Consider the following 19,428-nt stretch of genomic DNA (forward strand, 5'->3'; position numbering starts at 1 on the left):
CGGGGAGTACGGCCCGTGGGCCGGGCCGGGGCGGGCTCGGTGCCGGGGGCGGGGCGGGCATCGCCGGCCGCACAGGCTCCATTTTGCGGTGTGGCTGCGGAGAGAGGCCGAAGGCTGCGTAAGTTCCCCTCAGGTGAGGTGGCTGGGGGGGAGGGAGGAGCCGGCCGGCCGCGACTCGCGTGCCCCTCGCCCCAGCCCCCGGCCCGGCCCCGCCGGCTCCTCTCGCACCGGCGGGGGCTCGGCCGCAGCCCCGGCTCTGCTCACACGTCGCCCGGGGGACTCGGCCCCAGGCCCGAGGCGCTGCCGTACTGGATGGAGCCCCGGGCAGCGCTCCCGGAGCCGCGGCCGCCCCCGGCTCGGGGCTCGGCAGGTGTCCGGCCGAGGGAGGTGCCGCCCGCCCCAGGGAGCCGCACCCCCGGCGGGGGCTGCCCTGGCCCTGCGGAGCGGGGACGAGGTCAGGTGGCCTCGGGGGAAGCAGATACCGGGATACTTGCCTCCGCCCGCAGCTCCACATCGCCGGGGGATACGCCGGGCCGGCCCGCGGCTGGCTGCTGAGGGAGCGGGAGGAGCTTGGGGCGATGCGTGACTGCCCGGAGCGGAGCGGGGCGGCGGCGGGCGGGGCCCTTAAAGGCGGCGGGGGCGCGGGCGGTGCGGGGCCGTCCCCCGTCCCGTCCCGTCCCGTCCCGTCCCGTCCCGTCCCGTCCCGTCCCGTCCCGTCCCGTCCTCCGGAAGAGGGGAGACTTCTCCGTGTTTACCGGCTGAGCTTCTGCCCAACACACCGAGCGCGGCGCGTCCGCTGATGTTTTACCGCGGGCCGGTATCGCAGCTGACTCACACCCGGCCCCCGGCTTAACCCGCCCTGCGCCCGTCCGGGGACAGCGGGGGAAAACTACAGTCTGACGGGAAAATCTGTTGTTGTTTTGGTTGTAAAAGTAGTTGTGTCAGAGCTCTTGTTCAACTTGAGGATGCTTGTGCCAAATTTAAAGTCCATTTTTTTTCCCTGTCATTAAATGTTTCATAACCTGGCGAATGGTCTCGAATCTCCCTGCCCACTGGTTGGCAACATGCGGGATGGGATGATCTCTGCCCCTACTTCCCCCAGTCCCTCTGTTAAAAATGTGACTAAAATAAACAGTTACTGTCAGGAAACAGGAATTTGCTCCACGAATGAAGAAATGCTGAGGGATTACTCCCGTTCTTACCAAATTATCATTTTAAATGGGATAGCTAGGGTACTGCTCTTCTCCCAGGAACTACCCCTCTGAGCGGAGCAGTGCAGGATGATGGATACAGGTGCTTGGTGCAGTGCAGGACTGGGGCCTGCACTATTTCTGTCATGGCAAAGGGTTCAGCTCCCTCCTGCTGGAACCTCAAAGTGTACCCTGTATTTCAGAGTTTTCTGGAGGTTTGAGCCTCTTACCATGCTTAAGTGTCTGTCTGACCCTGAATAAGAGTGATAGTTAATTACGAGTTGAAGATGCTTCCCTTCTGAATTCTGATTGCTGTGGTCAGATGTAGGAGAGAAAAGAAGGAAAAGTTTTGTGGGTTAATAGCTGACAAGTACTCCCGAGCAATTCTAAACCTACTAAACATATTATTCAAGTGATTTAAGAGGTAATTAGCAAGCAAATACCTACTACAAACTCATATATAGTGCTTCACAGTGAAAATCTTTTTTTTCTTCCCTAGAATGTCATACCCAGGTTATCCCCCTTCTGATGGCTACCCTGCTTTCCCAGGTTATCCTGTAAGTATGGCTCTTGAATGTGTTACATTCCTAATGCATTTATATTCTATGAAGTCCTTACTGTGCTCCGTGTGTCTGTAAATAGTAGCTGTCCGTTCATGTACCCTATTCTCTAGTGATTATGCTCTTTGTTTTCATCTGTATATCTCTGAAGGTGACTTTACAGCTGTCACACAAGAATTCCAAGGGGGAAGCTTAGTTTTGTTAATGATGTCTGTTGTTCCAGAAAGGTCTTTGATTCTTTGGTCTTGTTTTATTTTTTTCTTGTGAGTTTGTTTTTTTAAATACAGTTGTCTCATCTCAACAATTCTTTTTCTCTTTTTCTTCTTTTTTTTAAGTTTCTTCTATAAATAGGAGGCCCTTTACATGTAGGGTTAGAGGTAATCTCTGAATCAATCTGTACCAAATACTCACATAGCTGTATCCGAGGATTTAGAGAGATGCTGAACAATTTTCAGTGGTCACAGCCATCAGGAAGAGCTTGGAACACTTTACTCAAGTAGCCCAGCATTCGTACGACACCAAGTAAATATTTTTCTGAGGATAGAGGACACTGTATCTTGACTACCCTATCCACAGGACTGTTCCACCTTCAGCGCACAACTGAATGAACTAAGAATTTTAAAGGAAACTTAATGGAAGGCTAAAATGTAGCAGGTATGGCTGATACTGCAGTCTTTTTGATACGCCTGCAATATTTTTCAAAGCTAGATTCATCTCTGTACTTTTATGGCACTGATCATGGCACTGATCAGTGTCATTGTGGGAATTTTACCTGTGTTTTATGTAATACAGAACCAGACTTAAGCATGGATCTCAGCCTAAATGTCATTAAGATACTGAAAAGCTATAAATAAATGCAAGATATAAATATATGCATATAAATACATGCAATAAACTCTCTGATGATTTTGCTTTACAATCTGCCCTTACTTCTTCTGAAACATTAAAGTCAGTCAAACTAAAGACAAACATATTAGAAACAAGACTATTAACTCCGGGATTTCTTTTCTCCCCTCAAGGTTCTGCTGAACCCTCATGATTTTAGCTGTTGTTTATTTTTAAATACATCTGAAAATATTTTTTTTTCTTAGCTAGCATTTAAAAAATGGCCAACTTCAATTAATTCATTTAAAAGACCTTCTAGACTTGTTATCAATGATTTCCTACTCTCATTGATGATGCCCAATGTGATAACCAATTCAAAAAGCATATGTGAAATTATTTTTTTCTGCAGCACTGGTAGTTATCTGAGCAGGGCTTTTGAGGATCCTAATTTTGGCTTTATGAATCTAAATTCCAATAAAATATTTTTGTTGAGTCTAGCAGGGAAATATCCAACTGCACCCCTGGGGAAAAGAATATTATATAGCCTGGGCACAGAAATTTGGGGGTAGAAATCTTGGGGCAGCCAAACCCAAGGAGAACATTGGAGCTAGGCTTTGCTGCTCTGCACTTTATTTCTGTTTTCTGGGGTCAAGAATGAATGTGTACTGTATGTAATGTGTGACCCATATTTCTAAAGCTATTCAGTAAAGATGATCCCCAGCAAGGGAGTAATGGGTCCATCCATTATGCTTCATTATGAAGCTGATTTTAAATACTTGATTTCTAAGATCAAGTATAATGGCTTTTACCTTACAGTGCTTTCCCTTAGAGATCCAGATCATTAAAGTAAATATTTCTAATATATCTTAATGCTAATAGCAACCTTTGTGGTATGGCTGGTAAATCATACATGTAGCAAAACAAATATATAGGTGTTGGACTTGTTCTTTTTATTTAAAACCTGTAGTAGGTGTTCGGTCTGACTCAGTGATCCAGATTTAGTCATTGAATGTCCATGCTTTATAACCTGGATTCCAAAGGAAGTGGGAAAAAACTCCCAAGAAGTTCTTACCCTGTAACATTTGAAAATACTGTTTGTGCAATAGAGGCAGAAGTTTCAAAGCTACTGTGCTCGTGCAAGTCTTGTAACAGGGGGTGAGCTCCTGATGATTCATAGAGAGCAAGCTGAGCTGAGCTCACCTCTTCCTTGTGTGGCATAGAAAGAGCAGCTTTCCAGTAAGGGACCAGGTGTCCCAGTGGCTGACAAGTGAAGTGTGGCTCAGCACTGCCAAGTCCTCAGGGAGGAAGGCTAATGACACACCAGGCTTCAGCAAGAGCACCTCTGGAATACTGTGTCTGGTTGTGGCCTCCCAGTACAACAAAGATGTGAACAAAGAGGAACATGTCTGGGGAAGGCTGCTTGCCTGGAGAAGAGCAAGTCTTCTGCTGCGTGAGAAGGAGCCATAGAGACATTGGAGCCAACTTGTGTCGGGGTACACAGTGAAAGGGCAGCTAGCAAATACAGGTTGCAATTTGGTTTGAGGAAAACATTTTTCACTGTAAGGGCAGTCAAACACTGCAACAGGGGCCTAGAGAGGCTGTGAATTTGCCATTCCTTGTATATACTGAAAACCTGACTATTAGGCTTTGCATAACCTCACCCAACTCCAAAGCTGGCCCTGCTTTGAGGGTGGATGGGATCACAGGTCATCCAGAGGTGACTTCCACCCTGCAGCACCCTCTGATTCTATGTCAACGAAGGAGATGCATCAGAAAACCCAACCAAGAGGACCCCACCCAGGCTTCAGGAATTCTGCTGCTGCTTCAAGCCCTACATCTAATTGTATAATTCACGTTGTTATTATTCATGTGGACATTCTGGCAGCTTGGGAGTTTTTACTCGAATGTGCTGTTAACAGGCATACAGACATCCCATTTCTGTGTTTCAGCCAACAGGACAGGAGTCTGTCTATCCACCAGCTGGTCAGTACCCCTATCCCACCACCGTTCCTGGAGGATTCCCTCCATCAGGAGGAGGTACCTTTCCTGCAGCACCACCAAATGCTGGGTTTCCAGGATATTCTGCCCTGGGGGGTTACCCTGCTTCAGGGAGCTTCCCTGGAGCTCCCCAGGCTGGAGGAATGCCACCTTATTCTGGAGGTAAGAGTACCAGCCAGAAGTGATTTCCAGTGTCAGCATTCCCTGTGCTCGTTAGAAGTAGTAAAGAAAAGCAGCTTTGTTCAGTGATCAGCTCAGGCAGCAGCACACAGGCAGCCAGCCAGGTTGCCATCCAGCAGGAAATACCTGCATGCTGATGGCAGAGCCTTGGTGGTTCTGGGTCACTGCACTTACATGGAGAAACTGGTCTCTTACGTAGCTCTGCTCAATAACCTGACTCATGTTGTGTTAAAGAAGTCAAGTACAAAATACTAAGTGTGCTAAAGTCTGGGTTTTTTCCCCTGGCTTTGCTTCCAGGCCCTGGCTTTGCTGTGCCTCCCACTGGCCCTGGCTTTGGTGGCTATCCACAGCAGCCTCCCGCCCAAAGCTATGCTGGAGGTGGACCAGCACAAATTCCAGGTATGTCATATATAAGAAACTTTAAGCACCCAAGGTTAAACCGAGACCCCAGGATAGGTAGTAAGAAATTAGGCCCTTACCTTTGTTACTTGTAGCTGTTGAGGTTTGTATGCTGTGCACCTCCTGCCACCTTTCTTGACCAGGCCACTGAAGGGCTGATGAGAACCAGTTCCGTAGGTGCTACATCCAAAAGGGATGGATGTCCCTGAATAATGGTCATGATGCAGTGGTTTAGGTGCTTATTCTTTTTCAAACTGCAAGTATCTGATGAGAACTGTAAAATCCGAAGTCCATATTCAATAAGTATCTAGCAGTTCTGTTAATCTCAATTGCATTTTTCAGATCTGTGTGTTCACAATGATCCCTGGCATATTGGAGAAAGAGGAAAGGAAAATGCATACATTTGCTTAAAAGCAGTGCAGTGTTTGTAATGCTTTAAGTGGTCATTTACTATAAGAGATGATTTTTGTCCTGGAATATATCAGTTGTGTTTTAAAGAAATTCAAAGCAGCAAAACGTTTTTATGATTGCTTTGTTAACTCTGGTACTAAGTTTCTATTAAAATGATAAGGAATGTCCATACATATTATGAATAAAAATAAAATTCCAGTACAAAAAAAATAGTTTTAGCTTTTGTATTCACAGTGCTTTTGATCACAGAATGAGATTCCTTCAATCCTTTCTGCAGCAATGAATTCTGAATATTTATTGTTTACATGCTAGGCATTTTAAAGTGTATATAACGGCTTTTAAAGAGAGCATGGGACACACATTCTTCATTTGTTTGGGCTATCTTGGCTTCTGTCAAAAATAGCAGAATTTCTTAAGGAGAGATCCTTCCAGTTCCCACAGCACCAGTAAGTTTAGTAATTTTAGAATTGTCTTGCTAGTGTATGTATCAAAATGAATCCATGATTGCTTCTTCCCATTATTCCCAAGGAAAGAAATTCAGTTACTGATTGTGGTAGGTATCATTACTTAGGAAACAGATTGTGTACAGTGGCAGGTTTGGCTTTATATTCAGATTAGATGGTATTTTTACAATAAGAGGAGATGTAATTAATTTCTTCTACCTTGTTCTTTATTTTCACTAGGATTTCCTGGTGGACAAGTACCATCCCCAATGCCTGGTCCGGTATGTGCTGTTTTCTCTCCTAGAATTAATCTTATGTGGCCTCTGTAGTTTTAATGTTTTTACAGCTGATTTCCAATGGTTTAGACTGTGTTCTGCATCAGGAGTTTCCATCTACCCTCAGAGTAATGTTGCCCTCATTCTGTGTTAGAGTAAGAAATGGAGAATTAACGGACAGTGCCTTCTGAAGTACTGATTGCAGAGCTGTGATTTTAATTTGAATTTATATTGTGCAGATATCTAGTTATGTGTGACTCTTATTTTCAGCCTGCTGCAGTGGTTCAGTATACCCAGGGTACAATTCAAGCTGCTCCAAACTTTGATGCTGGAAGGGATGCAGAAATTCTACGCAAAGCTATGAAGGGTTTTGGTACGCAAAGAAGCTTTCGTTCCTATTAATCTAACTTCTTAATGCCATTTTGTTGTTTTCTTCAGTTTTTATTTAACTATACTTCCCCCCCGCCCAGCTTTTCAAAAGTTACATTTTCAAAAGGGCCTGGGCTATTTAGTAGATGAAGTTCCATAGAAAATTTGGTAGACTTAAATAGCAGCCACTTACTATGTAACTATGCCCAAATGCAACAGTATAAAATGCACAGTTTTGGGGGGGACTATATTGCATTCTTACATGACATTGCCCTTCTGTTTCCAAGGAACTGATGAGCAGGCCATCATAAATGTTGTTGCTAACCGCTCCAATGATCAAAGGCAAAAAATCAAGGCAGCTTTCAAGACTATGTATGGCAAGGTACGTTCACTAGTTCTTTGAATTGGTAAACAAAACCAAACTTTCAGCTGCTGCTTTAACTGCCTGGTTGCATTTTAGTCCTGGGGAGTGATTTGGACATTTTTTAAAATATACTTCTTTTAGTTATGTTCCTTATATATTGCGATATTTGACATAGTGTGGTCCTGATACCTGGAAGAAGCAGGGGTGGGGGAAGGCTGGAGGCTGTCTCTGTCCCTGACCATGCAAGAAGCTTCTCTGCTTCTCTAATGCTTGATAGAAAGTAATCAAGCTTAAACTGCCCTTGTATTTGTGTCTGAAACTACTGAGTTTTTTATGCACACAAAGCAGCACTGAAATATTTTTCCCAAGAAAAAACTGAGAAACTGATTGAGGATTGGATAGTAAATAAAAGTCCAGGTTAATTTAATTTCTTCCCTCTGTCATCTTTGCAACTTAAAGTGAAATTTTGTAGTTGTGGCATTTAATAACATCTCAAATAGTGAGGAGATAATGGAGAAGAGCTGAGGTGTCAGAGGAAAGATTTTCATAAGAAACAAAGCTTTACAGGAAAAACAGCACAAAGGTAGAAATAAGTCATAAAAGTAAATTCTAGTTTGATCTTTCTTTGGTATATAATCTGTATATGCCTAACACTCTGCAAAGCTCTTTTTGTGTTTGTAATTGAACAGGATTTAATTAAAGATCTGAAGTCTGAGTTAAGTGGTAATGTGGAAGAACTGATTCTAGCGCTCTTCATGCCTAGTACCTACTATGATGCCTGGAGCTTACGTCATGCAATGAAGGTATGGTATTCCTGTGAAGGAAACAGTTTAAAATGACCTTAAAATGCTCATCTAAGAATACCTGGTCCCAGCATTGTTGAAAAATCTGCTAGTGTCAAATAAATCCTGGAATTGCAGGGCTTAAAATTATTTTCTGCTGTGTCCCCCAGTTCCAGATGATTTCTGCAGGATTAGCCAATTCAGGGCAGATGTCCACTCAGTAGAGGAAGAAACGCAGCAGGACAGAACCTTGTTCTCTACCACTTGGACATAATTATTGCTAGAACCTAAAAAGGGCCACGGTGCTGTTAAAACCATAGTCACTGTTTAAACTAAAGGTACATACCTTTCCTTACTAGGAACAAACCTTTGTTACTGAAAGGTATTTTTGGATTATCCGTTTTTTCCCCCCAAAAAAGACAATGAAAAAATAATTTCTTGAGGTCAGATGGATATATCTGTTCAAGTATAAAGACAGCATTTAGAGATTAGGTGAGCAAGTTGGTTTAAACTTTTAACTCAGATAAACTGGTACATCCAGCTGACTGGAACGTCTTGCTTGAGCTGCAGCAGCTAGCAGGTGGCTGATAGTGGAAATGAGTAACTCAACCCATGTATGAATGCACACCTTCTAGAAAACATGGAGCTTAAATGAAGATCTGCTTTTAATGGGGAATAGTCATTTTCAAAAATTCATAATATAAGATTTCCTAGAAGTCTCACATACATCCCCTCTCTTATCTAATCCTTGCCTGAATTGAGATGACCATGCCAGTAAGATCCCCCGGTACACAGAAATCACACTTAACTTTTATTGTGGGGAGAGGGAAGCATCTGTAAAAAGTTCCACGCTGAGGAAGCAGCCACATTTGGATAGGAAACACACTTGTGTACTGACCAGAATGGAATTTACATGTGTACCTTTGACTTCAATGATAATCATAAGGCTCTACCTTCCTATAGTAAGTTTCCAGATTAAGGCTGCCAAAGAATTTTCCTTCCTAAACCATTTTCCAGTTAACTTTTGGCCAGTGTCACTGATGTGGATGTATAGTTTTGGGCTGTTTCTCTGAACTGGTGCAGAATGGCATGTTTGAGGAATCTTCATTCCATTTTAAGTGTACAGTAGACTTGGTGCTTTCACACTGCAAGGATACTGTTCTTACAAGGTAGATGTATTAGGTTTTGAAATACCAGATGACTGGTATTATTTCACAGTTGAAGAAAACTGCATAGGTAGTGCTCTGTAGTTATGCCTTTGTTTTCTCTGCCTACAGGGAGCAGGCACGCAGGAGAGTGTGTTGATTGAGATCCTTTGCACAAGGACAAACCAGGAAATTCGCGAAATAGTGAACTGCTATAAATCCGAATTTGGAAGGGACATTGAAGAAGACATCAGATCAGACACTTCAGGACACTTTGAACGATTACTTATATCCATGTGCCAAGTGAGCTTTAATTATTTTTTTTTAATAAGATAACAGTGTACAGTCTGATGTGTGTAGTCACAATGGCTCCATAAATAGCCTGTGTATGCTTAGTTAGAGGCAGGTTTTTAAGAAATTAGCCCATGGTCATTAATTTATTCCCTAAGATGTGACTCTTCAGTCCCTCCTCAAGAGATACTTCTTATCTGCAAATCCATGATGAATTGTGTGACCTAATTTAGCACCCTCAATTAGTATCAGAATTTATGTGGAAATATTGTGCAGATGCAACCAAGTGGTTCCCTAAAGCAGTGCTCTATACTGCTTTTAGAGCAGGATGCTTTTTATTTTTTGCATATGTTAACAAAGTAATCTGGGTGAAGCTGATTGGATAACCTCCGTGGTATGTAGAATGCCTCTGAGAATCCCTACAAACAAGGTAAGATGTGCCAGAGGGCAAAACCTGCTTCCCAAGTTACTCCACAGCCTGCCTTCCCCTTACATCACCAGAATTAGGGAGGTGCTGCTGCTGAACTCAGGTGACCACTGGAGTTTGTTTATCCCGTATCATTTACTAGGGCTCATTTTGTGTTGAGGAATAGTAACTTGCAGTTACCCATATTTAGGAAGAAATATGTAACTAATGCAACTTCCCACAGTTCTCTGATAAACTTGCCTATTTTGTGTTAGAATTTCTATGACACTTCTCTACCTCCTTGGCTTCTACCTTTGTGAGAGTTCACCTATGCTCTAGATATTTGGTTAAAAGTAAAAATCCAGAAGAAAGCAAACCTGGAGAAACTCATGCTGCTAATTTTTATTTTGATAAATCCAGTAGTTTACAATAACTGACAATCACATCATTTAAATAATATATTAACCACTACAGATACAACAGTATTCGAGAGATTGTATTCAGCCTAGTCAGCCAGTATGTTTAGCAGTATCCATCCATGCACCGGGCAGCAAAAAAACCAAAACAACCACCAAAGCACATAAAATGTCATACAAGCCCTACTGACACAAGTGTAGTAAGTGCTTTCTGGAGACATTCTTACTTGAAATAAGCAACTTCTAAATAAAATAGGAGGGAAACCTGAGATATTTCAGGTGTGCATATTCAGTAAGATAATTCATTAGTTCATTTGGGAAGAGTCTTTGCAACTTGAAGCCTAGAAACAAATCAAGAGAAAGCTTACATTATTAAGTAAAATAGAGAATTAAGTACAGTACTCAATTAGGACTATGAGATGGTTTGTAGGGTGAAGTTATCTGAGTCAGTGTATCTGCAGTTTAAAGCATGTCCTACAGATAGGGTTCTGAGCCACTTTTGTATTTGTTTCCTATAAAGAATATTAAACCAAAGAGGAGTTTTAAAGCAATGTAATGTATTTCAAACTATTTCTCTTTCTGCTTCAAGCTTTGAAGATGCATGCTTGGTGTCTATGTACCCTGCAAGCAGTTAAATCATAGCCTTCTCTGTGAAATTTTATTTGAAATCTGCTGTCTTTGCACTAAGGGTAATCGTGATGAGAATCAAACTGTGGATTATCAAAAAGCTCAAGAAGATGCTCAGCGTCTGTACCAAGCTGGTGAAGGAAAACTTGGGACTGATGAATCTTGCTTTAATATGGTTCTGGCAAGCAGAAGTTTTCCCCAACTGAAAGCAACCGTTGAGGCATACTCCAGGGTAGGAGTTCTTCACTGATTTCAAATAAGCTTGGTGAATGTAATTAACCTTAAATTAAGGTTCCAGTTGTTACTGCATTTCATCATCCACATATTAATCTCATTTATTTGTAGATTGCTAATCGTGATTTATTAAGCAGCATTGACCGAGAATTTTCTGGAAATGTGGAACGTGGTTTGAAGACTATTGGTAAGTTATATTGTTCTTCCCTCCCCTTATCCTTTAGGAATTAAACCTAAATGTAATCAAAGAAGAATCCAGTTCAGCACTGGCCATATGGCAAATGATCCCACAATCAGAGACTCTGCTAGCACAGAAGTAGCTTCAATTATTCAAATGATTCATCTTGCACTTAAATGAAGAAAACATGCATCCACCATGAAGAAGTCAGTTTCAAATAAGAAAAGACCACAGAGGAACTACTTGTCACTTCTCTGGGAAGGCAGGCAAGTGCACAGAACCAAAGGTCACTGGTTAGTGCTTGTAGCTGTATAATTCAGAGTTCTGCAAAAGGAGGTAGCAGTGTCACAGAGCTGTGACTGGGTGTGCAGCTCCTCAGCAGAGACAGCTGAGCCACCCACACAGATAACCTCAGAGCCAACATGAACCTACTGAAGGCACAGTTCCTTTTCCACCCCCTTCCCCACCACCATCTACCCCAAAAAGCTCAGCAAAATAGAAGGCGCCAGTTTGAATTCACTTTTTCCTACCGACTTGTTACAGCAAAGCAGTTCAACACAATTCAGCACAATTAACTGATAGTGAAAATCAGTAATATTTAGTAAATCTGGAGACACCAGTCGTATCAGTGCTCACCCAAATGACAGCAATTCTGTAGCCATAATGGATAAGCAAAAACTTCCCAGAGTATATTCTACTCAGAGTTTAATGGGAAAAATTCAGGTCTGAGAATAAGGTAGAAGAATAACGGCTCATCTCTGAGTGTGAACAATCTACCTGAAACAAAATACATGCTGTAACTACAAGAGCTACAGAACTACTAGAGAACCTTCTACCTTTGTACTTTTCTTAGTGAGATTCTAGCAATGGAACATGAGTAAAATACCTTGTGTCCCAGTACCAGCTACCCAAGGAGAAGAACTGGTTTTGAATTACCTGTTTGAGAGTTAAGATTTCAGTGCTTTGAAAAGCACTTCCCCAGAGGAGTTAACTGCTAATAACCATAAGTTTTTGTGTGAAGGAATAACTCATTTGTTCAACTTGAAAATAAGCTTATTAGCTTTATAAACAGGTCCCGTTATTCACAGTAACTGGATCTTCACTAATACCAACCTCTAGGTGTCTGCAGCAAAAATCCTGAGTTGATCTTGCCAGGTATCACTATACAGGATACAATACTGGAACTAATCCTAACAATATACTTTGTTGCAGTGCAATGTGCTTTAAATCGCCCAGCCTTTTTTGCAGAAAGACTTTATTATTCTATGAAAGGAGCTGGCACAGATGATTCTACCCTCATCAGAATTGTAGTCACTCGCAGTGAGGTAAGAAATTTTCTCCTGTGTACAAGTCACATGCAGCAGAAAGCTATCTACCCAAACCAGCTTGTCACTTAGTCCTCCTTTCACAGCTGTAAAAACATGTACTGCATGAAGCTTTTATGGGGCTCACATTTAGATGAATGTATTAAATTAGTTTTAAAGCCAGCTTTCATGTAGTAATTTAATTAAGTCTGGCTAGATAGTAGTAACTGCTTGTTTTCCTTTTTAACTATTATTTCCCGTCTACATAGCAAATGAGCACCTCCAGGTGAGAAGTTCACCTGTTCAGAGTTAGGGCAGCACAATCCTAACAAAGCATGGAACAACTACTGGACTCTGCTTGGGGAGCTGCTCCTGTGTCCTTGGAGGGACCAGCTGGCTTGTCCACTGCACAGGGTTAATCATTGCACATCTCACCCTTGGCACGTGTTCTCTAGTTTGCAAGGGAGGAGATGTGGGGTGACTGTCTAGGATTTAAATCATACACTGTGGTTAAGTTTTCTGCTTTTTTTTTTTGTCTTTGCATAGATTGACCTTGTGCAAATTAAACAGATGTTCACACAGATGTATCAGAAGACACTGGCTACAATGATAGCAAGTGATACAAGCGGTGATTACCGGCAGTTGCTGCTGGCAATTGTTGGGCAATAGAAGAGAATTATCTGGTTTTTTGGTTTGTTTTTTTTTTTTAAACAAACTGAAGGACATGAAACATGCTTTACATAGATACTAACTATCCTTGTAAAAGAGTAATTTTAAAGGTTGCATAATCAAATATGCCTTCTTGATGATTCAGTAAGCTTTTTGCACTTACAATGCCTTAATTTACAGCATGTAGTATTCTTCATTGTATAATAAAAAGATATATCTTGTCTATTAGACCCTAAGCCTCAGTCTTTTTGACCCAGACAAAACCACTTCCCCTCTACTGCACTCCTGCATGAGTCTCTGTGGGAGTCAACTGTTTCAACCAAATGAATCTCCAGCACTCAACAAGTTTCCTGAAATACCTAAACTGCTGAGCTTACTGTGGAAGAGAAACAAAGCCTCAGGCTAGGATGTAAAGCATTTTACACCCCGTCCCCTTTTAATGTCTTTCCATCATAATGTTGAAAAACATTAAGTCACAATACACTGACAGTTTAGGGGCCTTGGCAGAATCTGACTGTACTCCCGGTATTAAATTCCTTAAACTACTGATTAGTTACCATTATGCTTACGGCAGCAATGAAAAGGAGAAATCAACTTGGATCTGATTTTGAAGTCTCTCCTTATAAAGGAGTAAGTTATACAGCAGCTGACCGAGCAGTGAAAAAGTGTTTATTTAAAACTAACCTGTAAATCCAACCCAAAGCAGTTGTGACCTACACAATATAAATGACTATGTGGATGTTTTCAAAGGATTTAAAGAGAGTAACTTTGCACAGCACATTTGGTTTTTTTAGAAGGCTGCAGTGAATTTGTCCCCAGCCATAAATTTAAGAGAAGCTTCGAGTCTGGCAGTAGTAGGCAGTGTGTTCCTTCAGCGATGCTTTAACAAGTAACAATTGCATTACAGGACACACAAAAAGCAAAAGCCTATTTCTAGTATCTCTCAGACAAAAATCACTAGGGCTGGTAGCGCTGGTTCCAATATGACAAACCTTTCACTCTGCACAGCATGAACACAGAGGTTTTTACACAGCAACAACAGATTATCAAGTGTATCATACCAAAAGAGCTTATCTATTTTACTTATATCACTGGTCTGCAACCTAAGTCTGATTTTAGACTATAAACTTTTTCTGATACTGGGAAATACAGTTCAGCTGGGTCAGATTAATTATTTCAAATACAAAATCAGTGGAAGTTGATTTGGAGAGACTAGAAGACATTTTACTCTGCACTGCTTTGGTCATCTTGGTGCAAGTATCCACTGAGCTAGATATACGGGTGTGTATACAGATACCCATCTGTCAACAGCTTTCCAAGCTTGACCAAGATTCTTATAAGCTTTGGTTCTTGTTTCTTTGTTCATGAACAAACTTCCTTACAAGTGAAGCACCTTAACACTTAATAATTAAAGCATATTAGTGCATATCTATCTTTTTATGTGACTGAAAATCCCTACCACTTCACTTGTCATTCAAAGCAGAATATTGATTAAATCTGGCTTATACATACTATCACTAGAAAATGAACAGGTGAAGAGGGTTCTATGTTCTATTCTATGTGAATGTAAAACATTTACTTGTTTTATGGCAAAAATATTTTCATTACATGCTAGCAACAAAGAATTGTTAAATGGGTAGCAAGAATTGAATGATTGACAATGAAACAAAAAAAGTAGCAAAAAATAGGCAAGGAAAGACTGAACAGATATTGTCTGTCCTGCCTCTGAAAAAGCCTTAATTTTCTACATAACTTATGTAATAGTGCTTTCAGATTAAACATTAGGAAAAAAGCAAGCTGTTAGGAGAGTCTTCCCTCCAAAAGCATTTAGACTCGCACCGGAAGTGACCTCCCTTTCTAAGAGAAAAACAGCCTCAATCCCAACCATTTGGTTTTTTGCAAGGGGCCAATCTTCACAATTGAAGACATGAGACTGGGGCAATTTTTCCATTTCACAACTGAATTTAACAAGCTTTGAAAGGAAAGCTGTTGTTTCACACTATAATTTTGGGAGGTGAGGGTGTTTGTTTGCCATTGAACTGGATACAGGTAGGTTGTGAACTTGGCTGTTCTTCCCCGTTTGGCTCAGCAAATGGCAGCACATTCCCTGACAGCACAAGTCCCTGCTGGAAAATAATCCCCTAAAACCTGACCCAGCATAGTCTGTACTTCTGCTTCTCAGTTCCACCAACACACAGTTACACTCTTTGGGGCAGAGACCCCAGCCCACCTCTGAATACTCGCTGCTGGTGCCCTCCAGGTAAGCACACCACAGATGCTGCTCCCACCCATCTGCTCAGAAGAAGTGACCCACATGTGTCTGCTGAGCCCAGGGCAGGGCAGGGAGGCAGTGACCACACCAGCTCAAACCAGGGACCTGCCTTGCCTCTCGCAGCTTTTGCTGCCTGTCCCCTTTGGCTGTCAAAGCCAAGCCTTCTCCCCTCTCTACCCAAGAACAGACTAAGGACATATAGATGACTTCTTTTTTTCTTCCCCTCCGTAAAATGCTGAAAGCATAAAACAAGTAATGCAAACTACTTACAATTTTCAGGGAATAAGGATATAATTTCTTCTCCCAAACAATATAAGAATTAGAGACAGCTCCAGACTCCACCTTACAGAAACACAGTAGTAAAAAATGAGTGCCTCCTTTACAAACAGGAACACCCCCAGATACAACCCTGTTACCCGACTACTTGCCTAAAGGGTGACAGGAGAAACACAGCATGAGAAATCAGGCCGACAACTACACAGTGAATTTTCCTTTACAGCAGATCTGCCTTCATATCTGGCAAAAACTACTACAGACAATGGACACTGGAAGGGAGTCCTTAAAGCAGCAAAATGGATGCTGCCAGGGAATCCTCACAGAAGTGACCATCATTGCTGCTGGGCACTTACTGCTATACAAGTATCAGAACCAGTTCTCTCCAATTACAGTGAGGTCTTTCCACACAAAGACTGTATCTATATTTTCTTCATATACACAATTCCAGCTACTCAAAATCCTCATCACAACCAAGATCTGAGTATCAAATCAGGACAAATAGTTTCTTGTGAGGTTGCGACATTTTCCACTAGCACTTAAAAGGAGAAAGGTACCATCACCATGTTCATAATAAAATTTCAGTCATACTTCGTAATAGATTTCTGTTCTGCTCTAATATGACACCATATGCAGACTGTACAGCTCGCAGGCATGGGAGTGCTTCATAAAAAAGCCAAAAAACTTACCATTTTTAACTTGATCTTCTGCACTCAAACTCTGAGAAGAATTTCCAATTAGAATGCATCTGCAATAAAGTAAAATTGAATATTAAAACTCCCTTACCAACACTGCGTCACTTATCTTAATTCTCATCCTGTTCAGCAGCTTGTCCTTAGTTTAAAAAGAATATTCCAAAAGACTCATTTATGTGTCTGTACAGACTGTCAAAACAAACAATTTTCCCCCTCTGCCCAAAAAGCTGCCCCAACACACTTCAGTAGTCAAATGTTTAGTTCAACATATGGAACACAGCTAAGCATAAGAGTCTTTCTAGAGTCCACTAACCCTGCTCTGACAAGCGTGTACAAACCAAAAGTGGATGTCTGGTTTACCACACACAAAATATCTCTGAGAGAGAACTGAAAAGCAAAAAAAAAGCAGCAGGAATAAAATATAAATTAAATAGTGTTTACATTCAGCTAGTTCTCTGCAAGCTAAATCTGACCTTCTATGCTATTTCTTTGAATAGCTTAAATATTGAAGACTATGTCTAAACAATTTTCAAGGTCAGATTAGACCTATGTATGCCAAATAAAACCAATACACAGTGATAGGAGCCGCAGCCCATGCACAGAATTTATTGTGTGCTACCGTTTATAAAATACTTTAATAGTTCAGAACATGCATAAAATTTCCAACTTAGGGGTATGTACAGATTTTACTTTATGGCAAAAAAAAAAAAAAAAAAAGGAAAATAAAAAAAGGAAAAAAAAAAAGGAAAAAAGAAAAAGAGAGAGATGAACTCTAGTGACATCAGTTTCAAGTTGTGTTCCAGGGGATAAGAAGGACATATAGCAAATGTCAAAATATATAACAAAGTACACTGGCAATCAGTACAGTCCATTATTTGTGAACAAATTAGCACAGGGCTTCAATTTTTATTTTAACCAAGCAGTCCTGTAGATACCAAAATACATGCAGTCTCAAGTTTACACTTCACTAATGCCTTAGCAGTTGAACAGAGCAATTGCTTACGCGCTGCTTTGCTTAAACAAAAAGTATGTCCGATATAGGTTCAGATTCCTTTACAGATTTAAAAATAATAAAAAGCTTGCAGCTATTCAGCCCAGTGATTATTAGCTATTTATGCAACCGTAATACTCACAATAAACTAAAAGTACCCATAACATCTAGGTAACCTATAGATGTACATCATAGGTCTATATATTAAATATTTGCAAAATGAAAACATGCATACACAAAATACAATGCCAAGCTTTACAGACTTGATATGAATCAAAATTTACTTAAACAATGTACAAAGTTCAATTAAAAGTACCTTAAAATTAACACTTCCATATTTTTCTTACTTTTAAAATTAGTATATATAATTTTTTTTTTTAAATTCAAGGTGGGGAAAAGTCTTGAAAAAGCTGGGCAAAAAAGTTTCTAAATTAAATATTTTTTTTTTAAATCTGTGTTCAAGTAATAAACATTCCTACATAGAAATCTTCTGATAAGCTGTAACTAAAAAATACAGTGAATACAATATAGAATTAGCAACATCTAAGGAGTAAACCTGAGGTCAGCATTTTACAGAATGACCAACTGAAATTTTTTGGCATTTTTTCTGTTATTTAAAATACAGTTTTTGCAGCCTCAGATATTTTAAGACCATTCTAATCTATAATTTTAAAGACATATCATGAAACCAATGTCCATTAATAAATAGTTAGCTCTTAGGGTTGCATTTGAAAGTCTGATTTTAAAAAACAAACAAACAAACAAACAAACTACCTCTACTGAAAGAAAAATCCCATTTGTAAACTTAAAAGTGTTGACAACGATAAGTGTAAGATGCTAGTCTAGGTGTGCTTTAGTGAGAACAGCCCATTTCTTTCCCCAGATCTCTTCCAATCTGCAGCAGCCAGTGATGGATGTTGGTGTGAAAGGGTGAGGCACACGCTCTCAGGAGGTTGGGTCACCGTGTAAGAGAGGGGCTGTTGTCTCAAAAGCATGATGGTCTCTCCTCAGTGGGATCAAGTCAGATGGTTTTCCACCTTGTATTAACTAGTCACTTCAAGTGATCCCCCTGTTTCATTTGCTGTCGCATCAAAAAGCAGTAATCTAGGAATTCTCAGGCAGGACATGAGTGAGTAAACCAGAAGCTGATGTGGTCACTGTGCATTGTTGTTGCCAGTTCCATTGTTTCCATTGGCATTTGCTGTGTTTATAGTATTAATACCATCTTGCTGAAGAGCATCTTTTCTTGGTGGCATTCTCTCATTGATCCTATCCAAACCTTTTGCTTCTTCAAAACTGCAGATTTTATGTTGCGGAGAGAATCCTCGTATTGCTTAACAAAATGCAAATTTGATATGTCAGTAATGGAAAAATAAGTTGAAAGCATATACTTTTTCTAACAAATTATGTTTAAAAAAAGGTAAAAAATCAGCCAAAGAAACTTATGGCCCTGCAACTGTATTGCTAAAAGATTCTATAACCTGCTTTTCTGAAATGTTTATGGCAATCATGATTTCAGTTCCTTACAAAAAGAACAAAGTATGGCAAATATTCTGCAAGTAGGAATCAAGGGGTTTAAGCCCACTTGATTGCTTCTGCGTGTCCCTGGTGGGGCCAGCTATCACCGCTGTGCTTTTGCTGCCCAGCTCATCGGGCTAATCTTAACATCCCCCTTCTCTTCAGGGCAATGTCAGTAAGATCTAAGCAGCACAGCAAGTGCAGTGGAGGCAAAGCAGCAAAGGGTTACAAAGGTAGTAGCAGATTTACATCCTGCACACGCACCGATGGCCTGATCCTGCAGTTTTCATGCAGGCAAAACTGCAGGATGTGGTTCACACTGTGCTAATCATGTGGATGATGGAAATGGACACAACCACAATCACCAAGTTAGCACTGTGGTTCAACAATGGTATCATTTAAATACAGATGTATTTAAAGTAAGTATAGAAAAAAGGTATTATTTTGCTACTGATTATTTTGATGAATGAGGTCTGTAGTTGAATTTACACCTGAAAATGGCTGACCACATAATAAGACTGAAGTTTTTGGGATGAAATAATTCTTTGGAGATTTAAGTACAGCTTTCCACTCACAACAACAGGACCTCTTGCAGGTGTGTGTGAGAACAGAA

At 40.8% G+C, this 19,428-nt stretch overlaps 2 protein-coding genes across 13 annotated transcripts in view; one reads left to right on the forward strand and one right to left on the reverse strand.

Moving 5' to 3' along the window:
* Positions 1-43: 43 nt before the first annotated feature.
* Positions 44-13,296, forward strand: ANXA7 (annexin A7). Of its 2 annotated transcripts, none has more exons than XM_032117072.1 (13): positions 44-133; positions 1,690-1,747; positions 4,525-4,735; positions 5,051-5,152; positions 6,247-6,287; positions 6,552-6,654; positions 6,938-7,032; positions 7,704-7,817; positions 9,074-9,244; positions 10,743-10,913; positions 11,027-11,102; positions 12,306-12,418; positions 12,944-13,296. In XM_032117072.1, exons 2-13 carry the CDS (start codon positions 1,691-1,693, stop codon positions 13,064-13,066), a joined length of 1,377 nt encoding a protein of 458 aa, XP_031972963.1. In that variant the 5' UTR covers positions 44-133; position 1,690; the 3' UTR covers positions 13,067-13,296. The 2 variants fall into 2 exon arrangements, with proteins under 2 accessions (XP_031972963.1, XP_031972964.1); XM_032117073.1 differs by having other exon boundaries at positions 54-118.
* The window catches only part of PPP3CB (protein phosphatase 3 catalytic subunit beta), a 47,125-nt gene continuing 37,712 nt past the window's right edge, over positions 10,016-19,428 (reverse strand). For 9 of the 11 annotated variants that reach the window (XM_032117071.1, XM_032117068.1, XM_032117065.1 and 6 more), the window contains one exon: positions 16,886-18,630. In XM_032117071.1, coding sequence (XP_031972962.1) covers positions 18,452-18,630 — 179 coding nt within the window. In that variant the 3' untranslated portion in view covers positions 16,886-18,451. Of the gene's footprint in view, positions 10,396-15,608; positions 15,681-16,300; positions 16,360-16,885; positions 18,631-19,428 lie in introns of those variants that run through there. The other 2 variants (XR_004241645.1, XR_004241644.1) reach the window with 1 other exon arrangement.

This window comes from Corvus moneduloides, chromosome 8, assembly GCF_009650955.1.
Source record: "Corvus moneduloides isolate bCorMon1 chromosome 8, bCorMon1.pri, whole genome shotgun sequence".
Taxonomy (NCBI): Eukaryota; Metazoa; Chordata; class Aves; order Passeriformes; family Corvidae; genus Corvus; species Corvus moneduloides.